General features: G+C 37.1%; 3 protein-coding genes across 24 annotated transcripts in view; 1 reads left to right on the plus strand and 2 right to left on the minus strand.

Moving 5' to 3' along the window:
• The window catches only part of fndc1 (fibronectin type III domain containing 1), a 32,005-nt gene extending 21,247 nt beyond the window's left edge, over positions 1-10,758 (minus strand). Inside the window, exons 1-5 of one of the 4 annotated variants that reach the window (XM_058757026.1) lie at positions 10,645-10,758; positions 6,566-6,760; positions 6,394-6,480; positions 3,909-3,968; positions 130-339 (exon numbers count right to left, since the gene is read on the minus strand). In XM_058757026.1, the coding sequence (XP_058613009.1) occupies positions 130-339; positions 3,909-3,968; positions 6,394-6,480; positions 6,566-6,760; positions 10,645-10,717 (625 nt within the window). In that variant the 5' untranslated portion in view covers positions 10,718-10,758. Of the gene's footprint in view, positions 1-129; positions 340-916; positions 1,041-3,908; positions 3,969-6,393; positions 6,481-6,565; positions 6,761-10,644 lie in introns of those variants that run through there. The other 3 variants (XM_058757027.1, XM_058757028.1, XM_058757029.1) reach the window with 3 other exon arrangements.
• Positions 10,759-11,175: 417 nt separating this feature from the next.
• otofa (otoferlin a) overlaps positions 11,176-21,587 on the plus strand; it is a 66,013-nt gene continuing 55,601 nt past the window's right edge. For 16 of the 19 annotated variants that reach the window (XM_058755294.1, XM_058755295.1, XM_058755299.1 and 13 more), the window contains exons 1-2: positions 13,934-14,291; positions 17,031-17,089. In XM_058755294.1, coding sequence (XP_058611277.1) covers positions 14,213-14,291; positions 17,031-17,089 — 138 coding nt within the window. In that variant the 5' untranslated portion in view covers positions 13,934-14,212. Of the gene's footprint in view, positions 11,198-13,933; positions 14,292-17,030; positions 17,090-21,587 lie in introns of those variants that run through there. The other 3 variants (XM_058755311.1, XM_058755312.1, XM_058755307.1) reach the window with 2 other exon arrangements.
• Positions 12,037-13,827, minus strand: cimip2c (ciliary microtubule inner protein 2C). The gene is made up of 4 exons (XM_058755318.1): positions 13,507-13,827; positions 12,930-13,152; positions 12,711-12,828; positions 12,037-12,170 (listed from the first exon to the last, which is right to left on the minus strand). The coding sequence occupies exons 1-4, from the start codon at positions 13,578-13,580 to the stop codon at positions 12,163-12,165; spliced, it is 423 nt and encodes a 140-aa protein (XP_058611301.1). The 5' UTR covers positions 13,581-13,827; the 3' UTR covers positions 12,037-12,162.

Here is a 21,587-nt window from a genome sequence, read left to right on the forward strand (position 1 = left end):
GGGACATACTGAAGACATGCAATCTGAGGTCTATTCACAAATATTTGAACCTAGATTTAAAGGCATACACAATGTGTATCTCAAACACTATGCCTATTAGCCTTCAAACATCCAGACTTTTGTGCTTACCCAGTTTGTGCTTGTTAGCATTGCGCTGGTCTGCTTGGTGCTGGCTGACGTCCACTCTGTGTTTGTTTTGGGGTCGCAGAGGGAGGCGTCCTACTTGATGAGGGGGTTCTGGTCCTGAGGATGACTGAGGGGCCCTCTGCTGTCCTACTGCCGTCCTCTGAGTAGGGGGCCGTGGGTTAATCTGTGATGAAGTTATAGATACCATCCTGCCTAATGAAAGAAAGACAGAGCAAATAATGTAGGCTTTGGAGTTTAATAATCTGCTATTATTATAATTTTAGCACTTTGGACCAACATCTGTTGTTTTAAATGTGCTTTAGAAAGAGATCTGTCTTTAATAGAAATGACTTCATTCTGATAACACTGTACAATGTTTATTTTACATTATCAAACATAGAGGGGTCCATAAAGTCTGAAAGTTTGGGATTCAAAATCAAATTTGAACACGAAAAAAAGTTTGAATCATGTAATATACGAAATATGAAGAAATTCACTAATTTGATGCTGACAATTTTAACACCTTTAGTAAAAAAAAGGTCAAATTTACTTGCTTACACCAAAGCACACAACATTTGTAAAGCAAAAAGAAGTTTCTTTATTCAATTAAAAAAATTTCACAAGTGGTCTCATACTTTTAAATCCCATTATACTTCACAGAGGACAACTCATGTTTGCAATCTCTTATAAAACAAAAACACTGGCAAATAACAAAGACACATGAAGATTTGCTAAAGTAAGTAGGCTACAGTCACAGGGCCACACAGTTTACAGTCATGTGCACTCTCACTTCCTCTCTCTTATTGCTTTACTGTAATCCCCCATCTGACAGGACTTGGCAGGCGAATGAGACAGTCAGACAGTCTTCCTCCTCTCTTTCCTTCAACACACTGCTTCACGCGCTTCTCTCCTTCTCTCCTTCTGGTGTGCCGTACATCCCTGAGAGGATAATGAAAAACAGTCCCTCTCTTTCTCCATCCGTCTGTCTTTTTTCGCTTCTTTAATCATTCTCAGATGATCGGTTGTAGTCACACTTCCTCATTAGAGTCTGTGCGTAATTTAAAGGTTGATTGTGACAGTTCAACCAGTGTGGCGTTGAAAAGTTCAGTAATCAGTCGATACAATGAACTTGCGAAGTTTCTTCTCAACAGGCATGCTACGCTTTTTTTTACGTTTTCCTAATAATTTGGACCTTTTTTTGAAAGTAGTCTGCTTTTGCCTGTTGAGACACGCCTTCGCTTTTATAGACCCATAAGAGCAGTGTTTGTGATGTTTGAGTTGGGGGAGGATGACACTAGTAGTGCAAAAACGGCCCACCCTAACTTTAATATAAATGTGCGTTGTTCACACTAGGGAAGCTTTTTAAAATTTTAAATCAACTCAACCATGTACTTTGCAAAATGATTCAGTGTTTCGAAGCGCTCCAAAGACCACAGGCTAACAGTACCTGCTGATCAAAACTGTCTAAATGCAACAAAAACTCAAACATGTATGATGATACTTTTTACAAACCAATGGCAAATTTTATGATGAGAGTTTAGTATATTAATAATTATATACCATTAAAATCACGACTCTGTAAAATGCAGGGCTTGGCAAACTATATGTTAGAAGCAATTAAATATCGTTCTCCTTTTTGTATTATACACATATTAAAATTAGTGCTGGGCAAAGATTAATCACGATTAATCGCATCTTAAATAAAAGTTTTTGTGTACATAATATATGTGTGTGATATAATCTAAATTATATGAATATAAATATATACATGTAAATACATGTCAATATGTTAAAATATATACTGTACACAGTACACACACATATATTATATAAACAAAAACATTTATTTTGGATGCGATTAATCACAATTAAATGAATTAAAAATGACCCTACATTGTAAAACTGACCTGAAAGCAGTTAAAATAAATGTTTCAAAACTTCATGAAGCAGTATTTTGAAAGCACCCATCGCTAATGTCAGGTCATTTGGAGGATTGAAGAATGAAAATAAAAGGGAGAAAAGGAGGAAGGAGAGGAATGAGTAAATCCTTTATAACCTCTATAAAGCGCTTCATATCCTTTATAGCTCAGCCTTTTTGTGAGGGTTTTGGCTAAACGCATGCCTTGCGTGCACGCTTAAAGACTGTCCTATGATTGCTCTGGCATCACTTACTCAATGCTTAAGCTCTACCAGAATTATTAACACTTAAGTTAATAAGAAGTGTCAGGTCTCAAAATGAGCTGAAACGATAGTAACAGCAACTCCTTTTCCTCTGTACACACAAACAGACACTTATTCCCACTTCCCATTCAGAGAGTCCAGCCAACACAGCTGAGGCAGGCTCACATATCACTGGCCTTGAAACAGGGGTGAAACATAGTAGCTCACCCCTCTCTAACTCTTTCCCTTTTTCGTTGTTTTTACAGTGTCAATCTTCCAAGTTCATGTCTTGGATCCGTGATGCCACATCGTTCTCTTTTCTCACCCCTCAGGTCTGATTTGTTCACTGATTGTACGAATTATCTCCATGAATTCTCTTTCTGTGGGAGGTTTTGGATGCGATAACAAGCTCCAGGCTGGAGGAACCAGACCAGAGTTACCATGTCCATGTGTGGACTCAGCTGGGCTACATGTGGACCTGCTCTTAAAGGTCAGTCCCACTGATTTCCACTGCCAAAGTGATGACAAAGAGATGATAGCACAACAATGGTGGCTGTGAAACAAAATTGAGCTTTTCCTGCCACATTCTTGCCACATCACGGTTACCAGCAAAACGACATAAAGCATATGTCTTTTGTTAACCCAGCGGCAAAGCCAGAGAAAAATTAGAGCAACACTATGGTAACATCATGATAACAGCAATAGCAAAGAACAAACATGGACTGGATAACATTATGGGAAGACCAAGGGAATAAAATAATAATGAAATGCCATTTAAGGAAGTGACCACAATCTGTATTTCTGTGTCCAAATATTTTTATACATTACCAAACCAAACATTCAGCTGTATTGTCTATTTCAAATTTGCAACAAAATCTATGTAGTCTATGTAAGAGCTGCAGTTGGTGTAGGATTTACTTTGAGAACATTTTCACTCATAAATTTCACAAGTAATACACTGAATTAAACAAGAATTTTTGAAGTAGAAAAACGGAATACTCTGTTTTATTTACAACTTCAAAAAATAATTTTTTGCAGTGTATGCTGGACCATTGATCGCATGTAATTCAATCTGTGGAATTCTCCATTTTATGGGTTTTCATCTCTTTTACTCTTGAGATTGTAAGAAACTAAAACACTCTTCATTTGGTTTTAATCTGGGATTCCTCCTTCTCTTCGGAGGGCTTGCATGTACAGAGTTTGGCTTCAAGTGGGCTCAGTGGATTCATAAAGAAGAGAAATAAAAGCTTTGATTTAACAAATTCACAGCTGACAAACTGCCACTGTCTTTCCAAGAACTTGGGGTATCGGAGGTCTCTGGCATCCAAACACATGTCCGAACTTTAAACCTTCTCAAGGGAGTAACAACATAGATGTTTTCCATAAGCCTGCAAGTCTGAAATCTGTCATTTGCCATTAATGTACAGAAACAACTATATTTTTTAAGAACTTTAAGTAGTTTGAAGGAAAACTTGCATTCCAAGAAGGTTGGGTTTGACATAAAATTGTGTTCTCTTAATGTTTTTCTCATAACTCTTTTATGTTTATCTTGAACCTGCTTGGCAATACTCCTCATAAAATTGTTGTGCATCAATCATAGGCTGGGAAAGTATTGGGCCTACCTGGAGAGGATCTGTTGAAAGGCTCGACAGCAAAACCATCCAGTTTCACCCACTCTCCCCCTGAATGAAAAAAGAGCAATGAGGTTACACATAAGGACTGACAATATATGTGACCCTGGGCCACAAAACCATTTTTTAAAATATAATAAATAAGCTGAATAAATAAGCTTTCCACTGATGTATGGTTTATTAGGATAGGAGAATATTTGGTCGAGATGCAACTATTTGAAGATCTGGAATCTGAGGGTGCAAAAAAATCTAAATATTGAGAAAATCGCCTTTAAATTTCTCCAAATGAAGTTCTTAGCAATGCATATTACTAATCAAAAATTTAATTTTGATATATTTACAGTAGGAAATTTACTAAATATATTCATGGAACATGATCTTCACTTAATATCCTAATGATTTTTGGCATAAAAGAAAAATCAATAACTTTGACCCATACAATGTATTTTTGGCTATTGCTACAAATATACCCCAGCGACTTAAGACTGGTTTTGTGGTCCAGGGTCACATATTGGTACCATAACACTTATTGGTAAATTTTTATCTTTGCATAAAACACTCATAATTTTAAAACATTTAATAAAACAACATTTTATAAATTTAATAAATTGATATTTTAAAACATAATTTTTTAGAAAATAAAATATTTTACTCAAAATATAAATTTTTCATGCTGTACAATATAATGTTGTTATGCCTAAATTCCATTGATTTTAGTTTTTAATATTTTATTTTTAATTTAGTTTGATTAATTGCTTATCCTTATCAAAAAAAAAAAAAATCTGCTCATAATAAAGAAGTAAAATGTGTGACCTTATCAATTATTTACAGCAATTTATTTTTTATAGATGCCTTTATGACTGAATTACTCAACAAAAGCTGAATTATATTACACATAAATATGTAAAATAAAATAAAAAAGCAATCAAATATTGCAATCAAACAACCAGCTATTCTTAAAACAAGGCGCTGTACACCAGATATGTTTACAACTGCTTAAAAACATCCTCAGCCAAAAACATTTATGATCTGTTTGCAGGATTATTAATGAGCTTTTCTATTATGACAGATGTTTTGGGATAAATGCTGTGGGACGATCAGCAATATGCCCAGATCCTGTTTGTTGGAGAGGGACATGGACGTACTGAAAAAAACTTTTTGTGAAAAAATTTATGTGGAGTGTGTTGGACGAGTGACTGGCTACCACAACACAAGGCTTAAGGCTCTTGACTCAAGCTCTGGGTTGGATACAAAAACACGGACTGGCCACAGAAATGCTCTATCTTTGGGGAATTCAATAGCAACAGATGCCAGTTATTTGAAAAACAGAAACGACTATATATCCCACACCCTGCAGTCTACACATGAGTGTGTGTTAGCCATCCAGTCTGGCCTAATATTGTGAAATGAACGAAAAACATAGAGAGCAATGAAATTATAACTACTTTCCTTGTAAAAACCATATAATAATGTGTGTTAGAGTCTAACGAGTCTAAATTAATGAGGCTAATAAAAGTGTAAATTTAGACATTTAATGACATCCATGGTATATAGTTACCAGTAAAATTATGTGTACACTGTTAAAAATAAGTGAAAGAAATTTTGTTGTGCTGTATTCTATCAAATGTTTTAAATTAGAAATATATAATAAATTTATATATACACCACTGGTCATACTGCTTGGGTCAGTAAAATTTTTATTTTAAAGAAATTAATACTTTTATTCAGCAAGGATGCATTACATTGATCAAGTGACAGTAAAGATATTTATAATGTTGCAAAATATTTCTATTTCAAATAAAGGCTGTTCTTTTGAACTTTATATTCATCAAAAAATCCTGCAAAAATATTGCAAAAGAATAGGAAAAAAAAAAAAGTATCACAAGTTTCCACAAAAATATTAAGTATCACAACTGTTTTCAAGATTGATGAGCACTAAGTAAGCATACAGTATTTGAATAATTATTGAAGGATAATTCTAGTTAAAGTCATATATTTTTATGTGCAACTTAAATGTTTTTAGGGGCCACTGTGCATATACAACACTGAGGGATTCCTGTTTTGTTATACTTAAAGGGATAATTGTCCTAAAAGTAAAAAGTTTGGTGTCATTTACTCACTCTCGTGTTGTTCCACACCTGTATGACTTCTGCAGAAAACAAAAGAGGTCTGAGGTCCAAACAACATTTGACCTCATTGACTTTTATTGCATGGACAAAAAACAGAGACATTTTTCAAATGTGTTCTGCAAAAGCAAAGAAATGCCTTCAGGTTTGGAACGACGTAAGAGTGAGTAAATGATGACAAACTGTTTGGCGAAGTTTAAAAGCATGCATATGTGTTTAAAAGCATGCATATGTGTTTTATATGCATACTGTACTTTATCTATCCATGCACCAATGTACAACAGTGAAGGGAACAGAGAGTCATAGAGAAACATGCAGATCTCTATCTACACACACATGCAAGCACACACCTCCTGGAGTCTCTGCCCTGTAGACAGGTTTACTCATCCCATCCTTATTCTCTGCACTCATCTTGAGAAAATGCAGGACTCCAGGCTCTAAAACAACACAACATGCACATGAGAGCCTGACATTGTGCTCAAGTACTCAATGCGAGTCTCTTTCCATTTAAAACACTCTTACCTACGTCCTCTAGTAACTCTGACCGTCTGTCCTTGTCGACAGTCATGAAGCGCAGTGACTTCATGGACTTCCCGTAGCCGATGCTGTAGCTATCAACAGGCCGTCCGTCCAGCTCACTGGGGGGATCCCATGTGACCTTTAACCCCTTATCCACCGAGGTCAGCTTCACATTACGTGGCGGCAGTGGCTTAGAACCTGGGAGATAGTACAGCTGTCTGTCAATCACACTGCAAGTACAGTCTGGTGAATTCGTTTTTGTAAGATTGCTGTCGCTAAGTTCCGCAAATCAACAATTAACTTATAAGCAACTATTAGACTAAGTAGGGGATATTGAGGGTCATTGTCATGGTCTTGTATAAGCTTGAAAGGTTTTATTTTGCAATAATGCCCGACAGACTACACATTACTCCATGTATTAAACAGCTATGCAGGAAATTGTCTCAGAACAATGGTCAGTTATACTGTTTAGCGGTCATTATGCATGAACATTTGACCGATGAGTGCATGTGATTATGTGATTGACCAATCGGAATTAAGAATTGCAGAGAGCGATATATCAAGGGAAAATTAAACTAAATTGTAAACTTAGCATTACTATTCCTTTAGTGGAAGCTGTAGTGTGTAATGTAGATCTGTTGTATAAGTTAACTCTCTTACAGCTTGAACAAGAGCAATAAGCGATGCAACCCTCAGTTAATCAAACTGGAAACTCTGTGTGAAGTTCTTTAGAGTGCTCAGGCTGTTTTCATAACCCAACTTAGAGTTGGAGTGAGCAAATCTCTCATCGCTGTGCCTGTTTACTGTACAACAGCATGACTCTGGCATAAAGCCTGGTGAGAGAGATCAATCTCTATCACTTATTTAAGTGTACACATGGACATATGCCTTTTGGTCACTGCTTTATAATGTAATATTGGCAATGGAACATCCCTTCACATAATTTGGAACCACATCACACGTCATTGCAATTACTGAAACTTGCGCACACACACAGGCCACAGAAACATCAAACCTCAGTCTGTGACTTGGCCCATATTAAAATTTATGATGTAGGGTGGGTTCACATTTTGATTAAATCAAGACTTGTAAAACATAAGAATTAGATCTTTCTCCAAAAATAAACATTTTATTCTGGAGGAAACTAACTGAGGCTCGTATTAGGGAGTGGACATCACCTAGATCAGCGGTTCTCAAATTTGGGTAATTCTGCAGTCAGTACAAAAAATTATTAACTGTGATTAATTTTATGATTCCAGAAGTTAAGAACTGTTCCTTGGTTAATCAGTTAAAACAACAGTTCTTGAGGAGACAAAAATAAAATAAGAATTATGTTAGCCTCCTGATGGAGAATCAGGCAAAGCTGCAGTAGTGACAACTATGCTATTATTGTTTAGATTATATAAAAGCATATGAGAATATATAAAAGACTGATGATATTATCTCTAAAAATGTTGAGGGTACAAAAAAATTGCACTGAACCCCTGGTAGAGTGGATGATTGCTTTTTTTATATTCTTAATGTCAGATAAGGACATTCTCAGCAAGAAGTATGTTTTCCATTAGTAGAGACCATTCTTTTTTAAAATTACAACAAATTATAATCTTTTTTTTTTTTTTTTTTTTTTAATTTGCAGTAATAGCTGGAAATGTTGTAATCTAACTTCATGACAGCTGTAAAAAATAAACCCATTTTTAACCCATTCTAACTGATGTTTCCAAGACTATCACGGTTTACTATCGCAATTCTGACATTTCGGTGTAAGCCAGTTAGATTGATGACTTTGCAAATCACTGTTCAGTAAATCCCAGGAAACCAAATATTTAGAACAGCAATGCATAAAATCACATGTACATACATAAAACAAATGTAAGATTGTTGGAACGTAAGAACTGCCCCAATAGCAGTCCTGAAACTCTTTCACGCGCTCCCCGAGCCATTTATATGATTTATTCTTTTATTAGGAAGGTGAAAGTGAATGCCCTGTGGTCCTGTTGTCAGTTCTTTTGGATTTTTTTATAAGCACCCATAGAAAGACCTGTAAGCCAAGCACCTGCTGCTCTGACATCATTTTCTGAATGAAAGGCATAAACAGACTCTCACAAACATACTCTTTGCTTATTATTTTCATTCAGGTGCCTGGATGACATTCAAACAAATACAAGATGCATTTAGAGTGTATTATTGTTAAGTCAACAATAGCTTAGTGCTTTTACGCAGACCTTTCAGCCTGAGCTACAAAATACCCAGGTGTTCCGTAGGAGGGCATCTGATGATAGACAATGCTTAAACACCTTAGTGACAGGTTGAGCGTGGGCATCGTGCCAACTACATGCTGGCGTCTTGTACCATAGCACACTCACTAATCGACAGATTGAGTTTCTAAACCCTCCAGCCTTGCCTACGTCAATCAAAGACTTTCCACAAATTCCTTGGTGAAAATCTGAGCAAGCTTAAATTCCAGTAGCTGGTCAGGGCATGATTCTTCTCTTCCTCTCGCTCTCTGTCTGGCAGAGCTCTTACCTGACAACACAAGCTCATTCTTACCGGAATTACAAAGACGGGATGTTAAAGTCCAGGGTTGTGGAACAAAATCCTGAGACTCATTCTTTCCAATATATCTTTTATCTGTCAAGCAGATGTCTGGAATGGTTTTGAAGCTGCAGTTGGGCACCATTAAACGATCTAGAAGTGTGTGGTTTTTTTTTTTGTTGCTTGAAATCAGTAAAGCTATGCAGCTGGTGGCTTTAAGATTGAGTTGTGTTGGATGTATTTTGTTTTGTTGAAGATGGAGAGAAGAGGAAAGAGAAGAATACTGGATAATATGCAGCTGCTGATGGCAGTCCCAGGCTGCACTGGGTGACCTCATATAAAGAACATTTCCAAAACACTGAGAAAGAGCAAGTGAGAAAGAAAAAGGCCCGTTGTAACGTGGCAGCTAAAACAGCTCAGTAGGACTTAGCTACCACTTTTCTCATCCAAGATTCCTCTGCTCCACTGCATTCTCCTCAGAATTAGGAGGGACAGGCAGAGTGAAAGAAAGATGTGAGGAGAGAGAAAACGTGGCTAAAATTGATTTGAAGAGCTGAAAGTGAAAGAATGTCTAAAACATCTGTGCTTTTACACTCACTCCCTGATGACCTTTTAAGAGGTTAACTGTACTTCCTGTACTGGCTCTAATTTGATAAATCACTTGCTGAGATATGCACTTACAGTACAGTCTATCTATCTATCTATCTATCTGTTTGTCTATCTGTCTGTCTGTCTGTCTGTCTGTCTGTATCAGGAATCCTGTAACTTGAAATCCAATTGGGAATCCAAATTTGGTCATAGTTTGATATATATATATGCATCAATCAAATATCTTATTTAGCAGTTGGCTACAGAAACTAATATTCTGTGTTCTTTGTGCACTCCTGGCAACCTCTACTAAATTAGCTACAGAAATTAATTACAAAGGTGACATCACCACCATCAGTTTAAGAAGAAGTTATACAGTAAGCATTAGTTTCAATTATATATGTGTACTCTCTCTCTCACACACACACACACACACACACACAGATATAGATGTCATACTTCTATGATCACCTTTTTGAAACTGATTAAAATTGCTAAAAAATGACTTACTCTTCAAAAACTTTGAATGTTCTTTAAAAACTTAAAGCGAAGCAACTTTTTGAAGTTTGTGCACCTGCCTGTGGTTCAGCTGTTCAATTAGGCTACTGTCTCACCCATTATGCATTGTTAGAGCTGCTTGAAATGTTTAATAAAGGTTTGGCACATGGTTTCCACGCACACTGTAATAAAACAAACAGGACTTAGACCTCCAGATTCACAAACCGCAGGTGATTAATTCAATAGAGCTATTTGTCATAAGTGCTTATGAAATAATAGTCTTTACAGTACAAGATGACAGCATCATTACAGAAAGCCCTGGTAATTATACTAGACAAATATACTTAAGGAATTATATTTTTACAATAGTTCTAAATTTCAATTCTACATAATTCTAATAAAATACAAAGTTTGATTTTGTGAATTAGCCTACTATTTAAACAGAGATAAGTAGATTGACCTACCCGACAGTAGTGGGCTCTGGGTGCAAAGTGTGATCAGGAGCCCGAGAAGAGCTCGTGCCCATGCAGGAGACATTGCAGATAGTGCTTCAGTATTACGGCGATCCGCTACACTGAGGGAAGGAAGGCTATGGGATGCTCGGATGCTCCGTTGCCCGCTACAGTCAGTCTGTGCGCTCTTTCCCAGACGTTGTCTCCCTCTTCCGGAGACGAATGGGACTAGGGGCTATATACCCAAATATTTTCAGAACAAGGCGATGGAAAATCTTTGGAAACACACTTCCTCTAATGTAGAACTCACTTATCGTGCTCTGTTTATTTTTATAGCCTGTTTACCCAAAACCTCGCGGTAATAGTACTTCATAAGCGTAATTGTGTTATAATAACTATTGTGTTTATTAAGTGTATCAGTATTGTAATTTATATTCAGCTCTAAAATTATGGTAACTAAATTCTATATGCGTTCTCCATAAATTTGTGCGAACTATACAAGACGAGAAAATCAATGCGCATGCGCGCAATTTGGGACTCGGCTACAAATTGAAGGCGCAGGAAGGTAGGCTACCACTGCAGTGTACTACCTCCTTCATTTTTCAAAGAGTATGTACAGTCAAACAGCAGTTATCGTCAGTCGAAGTAGTAAGGGTTTACAGTTTGTTTAGTTTCTTTCAACATCTGTATCTCATCTGTAAATTTGAGTTTTTTTGTCTCATGCTCTAATATAAATATCCACGTATTTGTCTGCTACACATTAACGTTGTTTAGAAATTCTTATCTCGAAACAGTAGATTCACGTAAAATACAAAGATAGGCCTAAGTCAAATTAAGCAAGAGTAGGCCTACCTGCTGATTCAGATGATACCAGTTGTCATTTAACATCCATTGACGTTCTCACAAAGCCAATTCTAAAGACATTATGTGCCATTTTGCTTTATTACTTAAAAAATTGTCTTGTAAATCCCTTATATTTTTACATATACAGTCCCTCATCTCAGAAAGCTGTTTTCTAATTGGTTAAACTCCCTCCTACTGTAATTCACTCTAGTCAGCATGTTTTTAATTATGCTACTTTTGCTTAATTTTCATCTCAACTTCTGCAAGGCAATACATTTGAGTCCATTTTATTTTAATTATTAATTTTTTTATTTAATGTGTCTCCGCTGCTTCTCTGAAGACATAACCCTCTAAAATAAATTATTTATAAAATAGGTCAAAGTCTAAACTACGATTTTAAAGTGTAGGGTACCCATGCACTGCAAAGAACAAATTGCCAGTGGATCATTATCATATGATTGGCCTTTAAACATTGTGTTATAAAGACATTCCTGTCCTATGGATGTATGCAACTACATAAATTATGTATTATAATCCAAAAGGCACAAAAAGAGCAACATATTTTCCTCATTTATTTATTTATTAAACACAATAAATGTAATTTGCGATCTCTTGAGGCAGACTTGTTTGTGGTGGACACCATTAGACTTCATCAGACTGCTACTTCCATCTGATATGGCATGGTCTCTAATTAACTGACAAGAAGGAAAGAAAAGGAGATGATATTTAAAAAACAACAACTCTAGTTTGGCTTGTACATAAATTCTTTATGACTCCAGAAACTACCCAGCAGCTAAATGTGAACATAACTGAACATAAAACCCCTAGAGACAGCAGAGCACCAAGTACAGTTAACCCTGAGTAATGCATCAGCAAATAAGACTCCATCACAAACAATCACTGGACAGCCGAAGTCTCTGACTGTCTCAGGGGACCATGAAAGAGGCAATTAGATCCGTGTGAGACGGAGGATTAAGAGAGAGAGAGAAGGAATAGCAGGAGAGCCTAAGACCAGTTTTTAGAGATTACACTCAAAATTAGCCACACACCGACACACACACACACACACACACACACACACACACACACAGGCTACATAGTGTATATATTCAAATGTTTCATATAGGCAGATACTGAAGATATTTAAAATTCTTGGTTTTCACTTAAAAGATAACATGTAAAATAGTTAATTTAATTAAAATAGCTGAGATGGCTTAGTAAAGTTCATTTCTTACATTCACTCTGGAGGGATCTTCTAAGCTCCTTTTTCTCTTTTTCTGGCATGACAAAGTAATTGACAGGCTGCACAGTGCCAGTCTTATCTTTGTAATTTTCCCTGTGCTTCTGTGACAACTGGGGAAAAGAGAAGTCCAAAATGTTCATGACTAATCAGTGAGACAAAAGAGAGCAGTTTAGAAAATGATCCTCAAACACACCTTAATTCGCATTCTTACCATGTTGAAGTCCTTGATCTCCTTCTGCCTTTTGAATTCAATGTTGTACCGGACCCAGTAGGGTAAGGTACTGTCTTGGGTATGGGAGCTCAGAGGCACACTATTGTAAGAGCTTTTGCTAGAGGCCATCATTGCAGAACGGATATTTTGGAAGTACTTTAAGGACGAATTGCCAAAAGTCTCCCCATTCACGAATTTAGTAGTGGGAATGTGTCCACAGTACCTTTAAATGATGCAGCAATTGCACAATTAACAGTTGATACAATATTGGTAATATTGTTTCATGATTTACCTGCACCAGGTTTAGAAATTTACCCAAACCAGGAAACGGGTCAAAAATGCCAAAGAAATGGTAAAATGATAAGATTTTAATGGTAACAGCCATAATTAATTGTTAATTCGAGTTTATTTCAATTCACTGAATTAATTGTTTATATATTTAACATTAAATGACAGCACACATTTTCTGTATCGTTTGAAAAGAAAGTGAAAACGTCAAAACTTAACCCTGACAATCAATTCAAGGTGACAAATATTCTGCCCTGCACACAAAATAAGAAATAAGCTATGTTTTTACCCGGGCATCAGAGACGATGGGATGTAGGCTGTGTTGTTATGCGTAATGAGAGTACCATTTCCTCTGAAAGTCATGGCTGAGTAGATAATAATACTATGAATATTATCCGTTCATAAAGCTACTGCGTGTCAAAGCTGACCTGCACCGCAGAAAAGACAACAGAAGGTTGCCTGGCAACCATTCTTTTCAGGATAGACTAGTATACTCGTTTTTATTAATAGCTAATCTGTCAGTTTAACTCTATATAGAATATATAAAACTATGCCTCTGCCTCGAACAGTAATCAATCTGGTAAGAAGCTTTTGGGGCGTATTTGTTTTCTGCAAGAATCCTCCCCTGAGAGAGAGTTTTGACTGTGTGCGACTGCCCCCTTCTGGCGTCGTCCGTCATCACATTGCGCTCGTGCGGAGCGGCGAGGAGCATCGCAGAGTGAAAGAGTGTCGGAGCGGATCTGACGAGTGTACATGTGCGCATAGTAAAGCGAGAGAAAATGAAAGCTCTTTAATTATTAATTACTCTTTTCATGTTATTACGCACAGAGGATGCAGCTTGTACCATTTTCCGGTTTTTATGTAACGAATAAAAGCAGTTAGGACATGATTTTATAAGAAGTTATGCAGCGTTGTTCAAGATAGATACGCGATCTTTGTGATGAAACATTTTTACTCTATTTTAGTCTTTTGATTTTTCTTCATTTTAAGTTGAAATGGCTTTAGTAGTGTACCTGAGGACTGTCACGGAGCTTCGTGGAAAGGGGGACCGCATCGCTAAAGTGACTTTCAGAGGTATAGAGCAATAATTTTAATTTCCAGTGAATGTTTTAGTATGTATGCATCTGTATATTAAGCATGTTGTGTTATACATATGTAGGTTTAATATTTATCCAGTTATTTATATATATATCATGCAGTGTTGTGTAACTTGAGGCTCTGATGAAAAGTTGTAGAAAACCAGTTATTCTGAATCTGCTTGTCTTTATCAAAGAGCGTCCGAGGGTTTTTTAATATCGCTTTAGATGATTGAAAACTCCCTTGCTGATAAATAGAGACTAACATTATTGCCTCATACACAAGCGTGAGCTGGTTTCATTATATGTGCAACTATAGGCTCTCAATTTTCACTGCAGTATACTGTTTAATTCATTGTTAATTTCAAGCAATGCGTTTTAATCAAATGGATAGATCAGTAAGCTACTAGGGTTCTTTCTCAAATACTGTCTTCAAGGTCCCCAAAAGTATTAAATCTGGACAAAGTTGTAAATTGTGAAAAGTGAACCAAATTTGTTTGAACTTTTGGTTGTTTTATCTCATTACTCCTTGTCTTATGAGACTTGCCTCATCAATCCATTAGATTTCATGTCTGTTAAAGACACTGAATATGAATGACAAGACTTTTCTCCTGTTTCTCTCCTCTCTTTCTCTTTGTTTTTTCATCTGTATTGTGTATTTCAGCACCTTGGACAGTTGCTCAGTGTTCATCTGACACAATTATTTTCTTTTTTATAAAATGCATTCTGTGTATGTTTGTAAGAGGGAGTGGTTGGGAGACAAATACAGCCAGAGATATGTGTGGAGTTTTATGTGTTTCTAGCATATAAAAAGATAAATTACGGAATCTCCTTAGTTAAATAGAGCAGAAATGAGCTAGGACAAGCAACATTTTATTGCTAATAAAAAAAAGAATGGAGTAAACATCTTCCATTATTAATAGGAATCTTCTTATGAAGGACATTTTGAGAGAAATTATGTAGAATGTGACGGTCTGCTTTTTATGTAATTTTGTTGAGACACTTCAAGTAATAGAAGTCCTTTTGATGCATAGTCTTGTTGTTACATTTCCCCCCATTTTCTCTGAGGGCAATGACTCTCAGCTCTCCTGCCACCCTTTCCTTGCCTCCCATTTTTGCCTTCCCCTCAGTGTGCAGTGATCTAGGCTGTCTGGAGCGGAAGGGCTCTACTGAGCTGTGTCCTGTTTCTCTGTGGGTTGCATAACTTAGATTGAGTACCAACGAGTGGATCTGAGAACAATGAAAAATCCCAATAAAAATGTTTCATCAGAGATAGACAATTATGGAATGTATGAAAATATTGGCTTTCAGACTTTCAGATGTGATTACGTTGGAATTTGAAAAGTCCTTGTGTAGACTGTACATCATTGACAATACTGTTCAAGATTGTTCTTTTGCTTTACAGGTTGGCCATCAATTTTTATTAAGTCGTTGCCTAGTTTATGCATGTTATATGAGCTTTTATCCATGTCTTCTTGTTATTGTCACCAAGGAAAAGTGTTTTTAAATCTAGGTTGCGAGCCTTGTGATTTTTGCCCTCAGTTCTCTCTTTATTAAGGCATCGGTACTGCACGATTCACACATTCTTCCTCATCACGCTTTTATCAATTCTTGCTTTTCTATTATGACTTTGAAGTTAAAAAAAAATCCTCAACAGGTCAGCATTTTGTGATCTACAGCTCTGTGTACAGAGGGTAGATGTAAATGTTACCTGGGGAAAAAGCTCCTTTGAACAACAGCATGCAGCAATGAGTTTGAGATGAGATGCTGCTTGTTTCTCTGAGAATAAGAGAATTTTGTTGTCTGTATTTTGAGATTACATATCTTATAACTTATTTCAAAATGACATAATTCAGACTAATTTTATTATTTAAGAGCTCATGACCTGTACCAGTGCAATTGTTCAACACAGAATCAAGACAACAGTAGACAATGGTATGATTGTATAAAACTATAATAGCACAACAAAACAAAAAAATTTGCATTATAAAAATTGATGGCTGGGAAGACAATAAGAACAAGCAGCATTGTATTGAATTGTATTGTCCGTTTATTTTAGTGTCAGAGGCCCTAAGTAATGATTCTTTATGTATTTAATTACCTTTCTTAAACATATCTACCTGTGTGCCTCAGCTAGAAAACATGAATTAATTGCTCAAGTGCAATATCTCTTGTGTTCAAGTGTTTGTGTAGGCTTGTGTATATGTGCATAAATTGGTGTGTTAATGTATTTGTATTGACAGTTCTTGTTTTCACAAGCATACAGTACACTGACAACAAACAACAAGCACTGTTCTGTATTAGACAGGTCTCTTGGTCAGAGAAGATGCAAAGGGTTGAAAAAAGGAGTTTCTTGCTTTCCTTAATATTTATACCCCACCCCTTCTATAAATCAGTTTCACACTTCACCGTTTTACTGTGTTGTGGTTTTATGATAATGGTAGCACTCTGTGCTTTCTCTGTTGCCAAAACATGTCAGGGCTCTGATGACCTGTGGTCTTCCTGTTATGCATAATCTTAATTTAATCCCAAATCTGAGCTATAAATATATATATATATATATATATATATATATATATATATATATATATATATATATGTATATATACACACAGACACACAGAGATTTATAATATTTGACATTGCAGTCTTTATTATATTACACAATGTTTCTTATATAGCACTGCTTTGATGCTATGCTCTATATTGACCTTTTACTTTGTTTTTCTCCATGCAGGTCTCTCCTTTTTCTCTCGGGTGCTGGAAAACTGCGAGGATGAAGCTCGGTTTGAGCAGGTCAGTATATCCCCCTGCTATCTCTCCAGCTTCGGCTACTAACTCAAGAATGTTCAAGCGTGACACTAACACTGTCGACCTCAGAGCAGTGAAACATATATACACACTACAAATTTGATTTCTCTCTCCCTGAGAGAGGATGTGGTGAAGGAATCACTCAAGGAATCAGCCCGCTCAACCGTGACCAAACACATCACATTTAGCCCCACTGAATCCTATTAATGCTATTTGCACAGACCCTCAGGCAAGCAACGCAGTAGTATGAAGTGGCAATAAGCTTGTGGATAAACCAGCTACATTTCTATTAGGCTACTATAGTTCTCTGAATGATAGCTTTCTTTACTCCAAAATATCCCTGCAATTTGATAGCTTTGTTACTCTCTCAATCATAAATATGACTTGAGGATGTGTGTCATACACAGTGTCCCCCCACAAATATTTTCTGATCTTGTACCAATAAAGAGGTTTTTATTTGCATTAATAATAACTTGCTGGTTTAGTGTTTTTTTTTTTTTTTAAATATACTTGTATATCCTCATAGTACGCAGTAATTCAATTATGTTTTGCTGTCAGTCGTGATGGGGACTCCCACACTAGTGTTAGCCTCGTCTCACCTTTGGAGGGGGTTGTTGATTTTTTTTTCCCAGTGCTGCAAACAGCAAGCATTACAAAAATGCTCTTTTGATTCTATTTAAAAACTAAGTTCTGCTTCCTTTCTTGCTGATTGGTCTTTTGTCTATGTTAATAGAGAAGGCGGTGTTTCTACTGTGTGTACTGTAAGATAAGAAGAGAGAGAGAGAGAGACTCATAGTGAGTAAAGCAATAAACAAAAGAAAAAATAATAATAATTTGAGATTATCTTAATGTGGAAGAATAAAGTTGACATTTCTTTCTGCTAAGTGGGCTGGGTAACATAATTAGTTTTTATGTTGCTTCCATATATGCCCCATGACCTTTCTGGTTGAACTCCAGCCTCTTCATTTCCTTTCAATCGCTCACTCATAGTTTTGTGGTAATATTTTAATCATTAATGGGCGGTGAGAGAGGGCCGTTACACACTTCAAATCTACTGAACCCACTCGCCACTTATGATTACATCACAGATTTCATACCAAACCCCACAAGACAGTTCAGACAACACTTCTAGTACTGTAGGAGATGCAGTCGCTCTCTCTTTTATTTAAAAGCATGTTTGTGTTTGGCACCAGCATTGTTTTTTCATTCAGGTTTATCAGGCAGGCATAATCTGGTTTCATATTCATCAGAAGTAATGTGGCTTTTAATGTACCTAACACTGACATTTACTGAGAGCAGAACATAAACAGAAAGTAAGCAGACTTTATTTAAAAGAGATGTTTGTGTACATTTTCTATTGATCATGACAGCTTTTATTCATGATTTGAAGATCATTGACGATAAAAGAGCAGTATAAGTGGGCATATATTCAGACACACTGTGTAGTTGAGCACGGTTTGCATTGCCGATACAGAATATCGTTTTGTGCTGCATAAATTGCGTTTAGCACAGATTTTGTGGGTTCATGTTTGTGCTTTTACCCATTTTCCATAATTCCTTCAGTAAACCAAGAACTAAAACAATCATAGTATGTCATAGTCTACTAATGTGACATTCTGCTTTTTGCTTACTTTATACCAAGAAGTATGCACATTTGTACACAGGTTAAAAAGGATATTTCACCCAAAATTGAAAATTGTCAGAATTTTCTCACCCTCATGTTATTCCAGATCTATTGCTTAATGGAATGGTTTTTTGTACGTTTTGATGCATTAAAGTTTTGGTTTTGTGGACTTTCAATGTTAGGACAGAAGTATATCAGGTTTCATTAATATACTTTATGTAAATGAAAGTCTTGTGGATTTGAAACACGAGGGTAAGTAAATGATTACATAATTTTAATCTTTGGGTGGACTGTTCTTTTAAGTGAATTTTCCCTACATCTCTACTAACGTATTTGTTCTGAAATTCTGCTTCTCTCATTCTGTCATGTATCCCACCACTTGTTTTCTCATAGCCTTACTATCTCAGTCCAACCAAACAGCAGTTTTTAATCCTTGTTTTCTAATCCTGCTATGTGCAGCTGAGTACACCTTTCAGGGCTCTTGCCAGCTGTACTCATTGTACACTCTCAAATAGACTATTCATTTGAATCAGAATGGACCCAGATATTGTTTATGCATGAGCAATTATTATTTTACCTTCAACAAGCTCACAGACGCTGACAAAGACAAAACATACATAATTTGTACATAATTTAACTGGATATGTCTTACTCTCATAGTAAAATGCTGCCTTTTCTCCACACAATCTTTGGTTAGTCTTTTATGTAATATAAATAACATCTAAATACTTCTCAATGCTGTGTGGCTTATTATTGCAGCGCTGTTGCACACTGTTTTAGGCCTGCAACCTGATGTTGACTGTGATGGACAGACAAGGTTCAAAGCAGACGCTTGCTGCAGCTATGTGAAAAATTGCCCTCCTTTACATCAGCTCTGCAGGAGTGCCAGTCTTTAAAACATTGATTTTATCTGCAGGAGTCCAGCAAGAAACTCTGTTGTTAATGGCAGCTGATGTGAACATTTGGCGCTCGCGCTGGTTAAGGTACTTCTTGTGGTGGATGAAACTTCAGTAGGTAGAATATCCTGTTTGGATGTGTACAAATTCTATTGCTTGTATTTTAGCAGTTTAATGGCAAATGTAAATGAAAAAGTGAGTGACTGATGGAGAAAGACTTTGCTGAATCCTTTGTGGCAGGCAATTTCTTTCCCATCTTGTAATGTCTAAAACCAGGGGAACGTGAACCCCAGGTAGTTCTTAAACAGCTTTCAAGGAGTGGTTGGAAAGATATTAACTTCACTTTGGTAGACTTGTATGTCTTTTCACCTGTAAATTATAACTTGGCATTAAAATGCGTAAAAATGCCAATGCATTTGCTTGTGGGAGATATTTCACGTTTGGTCATGAGCTTCTATGCTATTTATATTCCACCGCACATGGAATTGATTTGACTTATTGGTAGATGGTATAAACATGCCATCTGGGTTTTATTTATAAATAAATGTGCTGTTAGGTGTTTCAGAGAAAGTTTCTCTGGGATTGGTCCTTGTAGAAGACAAACAAGCTCAGATGTCTTATTAAATACAGAAAAAGCTGTGTGGTGAGCTGTTTTTCTTTCACAGTGTCAATTATTTTTAATTTAATAGTTAATGTTTCTTCAAACTTCTTTAATATGAGTGAAGGAACATCTTTCTGGTTTTGTTTTGAAGAAAGGGTACTTGAACTTCACTAATGGGGCTGTGGGAGTGCATAAAACAATAAATGTTGGGAAACACTATATACCAGGACTGAAATATGGGCCTAGTGAAATGCATTTTCTGTGAATGCTAGTGAGTGAATACTTGAAGTGATGACATAGTTGCACAGGAATTCATCATATAACCAAAGGCAATAAAAGTATGTTTAAAAAACATCATCGTCATTGACGAATGCTTTGGGGAACGCATCCAGTAACGCCGTGCTATACGCAGAATCAGAATTAAGCCTGCTCCGCAAGCTCAGCTCAGGCACACTCAGTGTGGGCCCCGTGAGTCCGAGCTATAAGAGACCTGAGTGGAATCTGGGGTCTGCTTGTCATAAGCTTTTCCTGCCCGAAGGGGGGAAAAAAGTAGCATTAAGCAGATAGTACCAGGGCAGGGACGTCCAAACTCTATCTAATAAAGGTAGACGGTGACGACCAGCCGGCAGCTGCACAGATCTCCCCAATAGAGATTCCGCTGGACCAGGCCCAGGAGGAGGCCATTGCTCTTGTGGAGTGGGCCCTCACACTTATAGGGCACTGTACGCCCACTGAGGCATAGGCTAGGGTGATAGCCTCTACTATCCAATGAGATAGCCTTTGCTTTGTGACCGGCAGCCCTTTAGAGCAGCCTCCAAAGCACACAAAGAGCTGTCTGTCTGAACGACTTAGAACGCTCAAAGTATACTCGCGTTGCTCGAACTGGGCATAGCAAGTTAGGCCCCTGATCACCATCCGTTGCAGGGAGGGCTAGAAGGGAGATAACCTGGGCTCTGAACGGAATTGTGAGCACCTTCGGTACATAGCCGCTGCGCGGCTGAAGAATGACCTTACAGTCGTTGGGTCCGAACTCAAGACAGGAAGCACTGACAGACAGGGCTTCCAAGTCACCCACTCACTTGATGGACGCTAGGGCCAAAAGCAGAGCAGTTTTAAGTGCCATGACCCTTAAACCAGCTGTTTAAAGCGGCTCAGAGGGAGGACCCTTGAGGGCCCCGAGGACTATAGATAAATCCCAGGTCGGTACAGTCTTAGGGCGAGGAGGATTTAACTGCCGAGAACCTCTAAGGAACTTAACAACCAGCAAATTTCTGCCAATAGTCCGGCCAGCCTCGGGAGAATGATAATCTGGGGTAGCAGGGCGATCGGAGGGAATGCATACAGACGGGTGTTGGGCCTGTC

The sequence above is a fragment of the Onychostoma macrolepis genome, chromosome 20 (genome assembly GCF_012432095.1).
Source record: "Onychostoma macrolepis isolate SWU-2019 chromosome 20, ASM1243209v1, whole genome shotgun sequence".
Classification (NCBI taxonomy): Eukaryota; Metazoa; Chordata; class Actinopteri; order Cypriniformes; family Cyprinidae; genus Onychostoma; species Onychostoma macrolepis.

Coding starts and splice junctions, on each gene's coding strand:
- cimip2c (XM_058755318.1), bottom strand. CDS start 13,580: ATGACTTTCAGAGGAAATGGTACTCTCATTACGCATAACAACACAGCC. Junction 13,153..13,506: donor CCATCGTCTCTGATGCCCGG/GTAAAAACATAG, acceptor CATCATTTAAAG/GTACTGTGGACACATTCCCA. Junction 12,829..12,929: donor AGATCAAGGACTTCAACATG/GTAAGAATGCGA, acceptor TCTTTTCCCCAG/TTGTCACAGAAGCACAGGGA.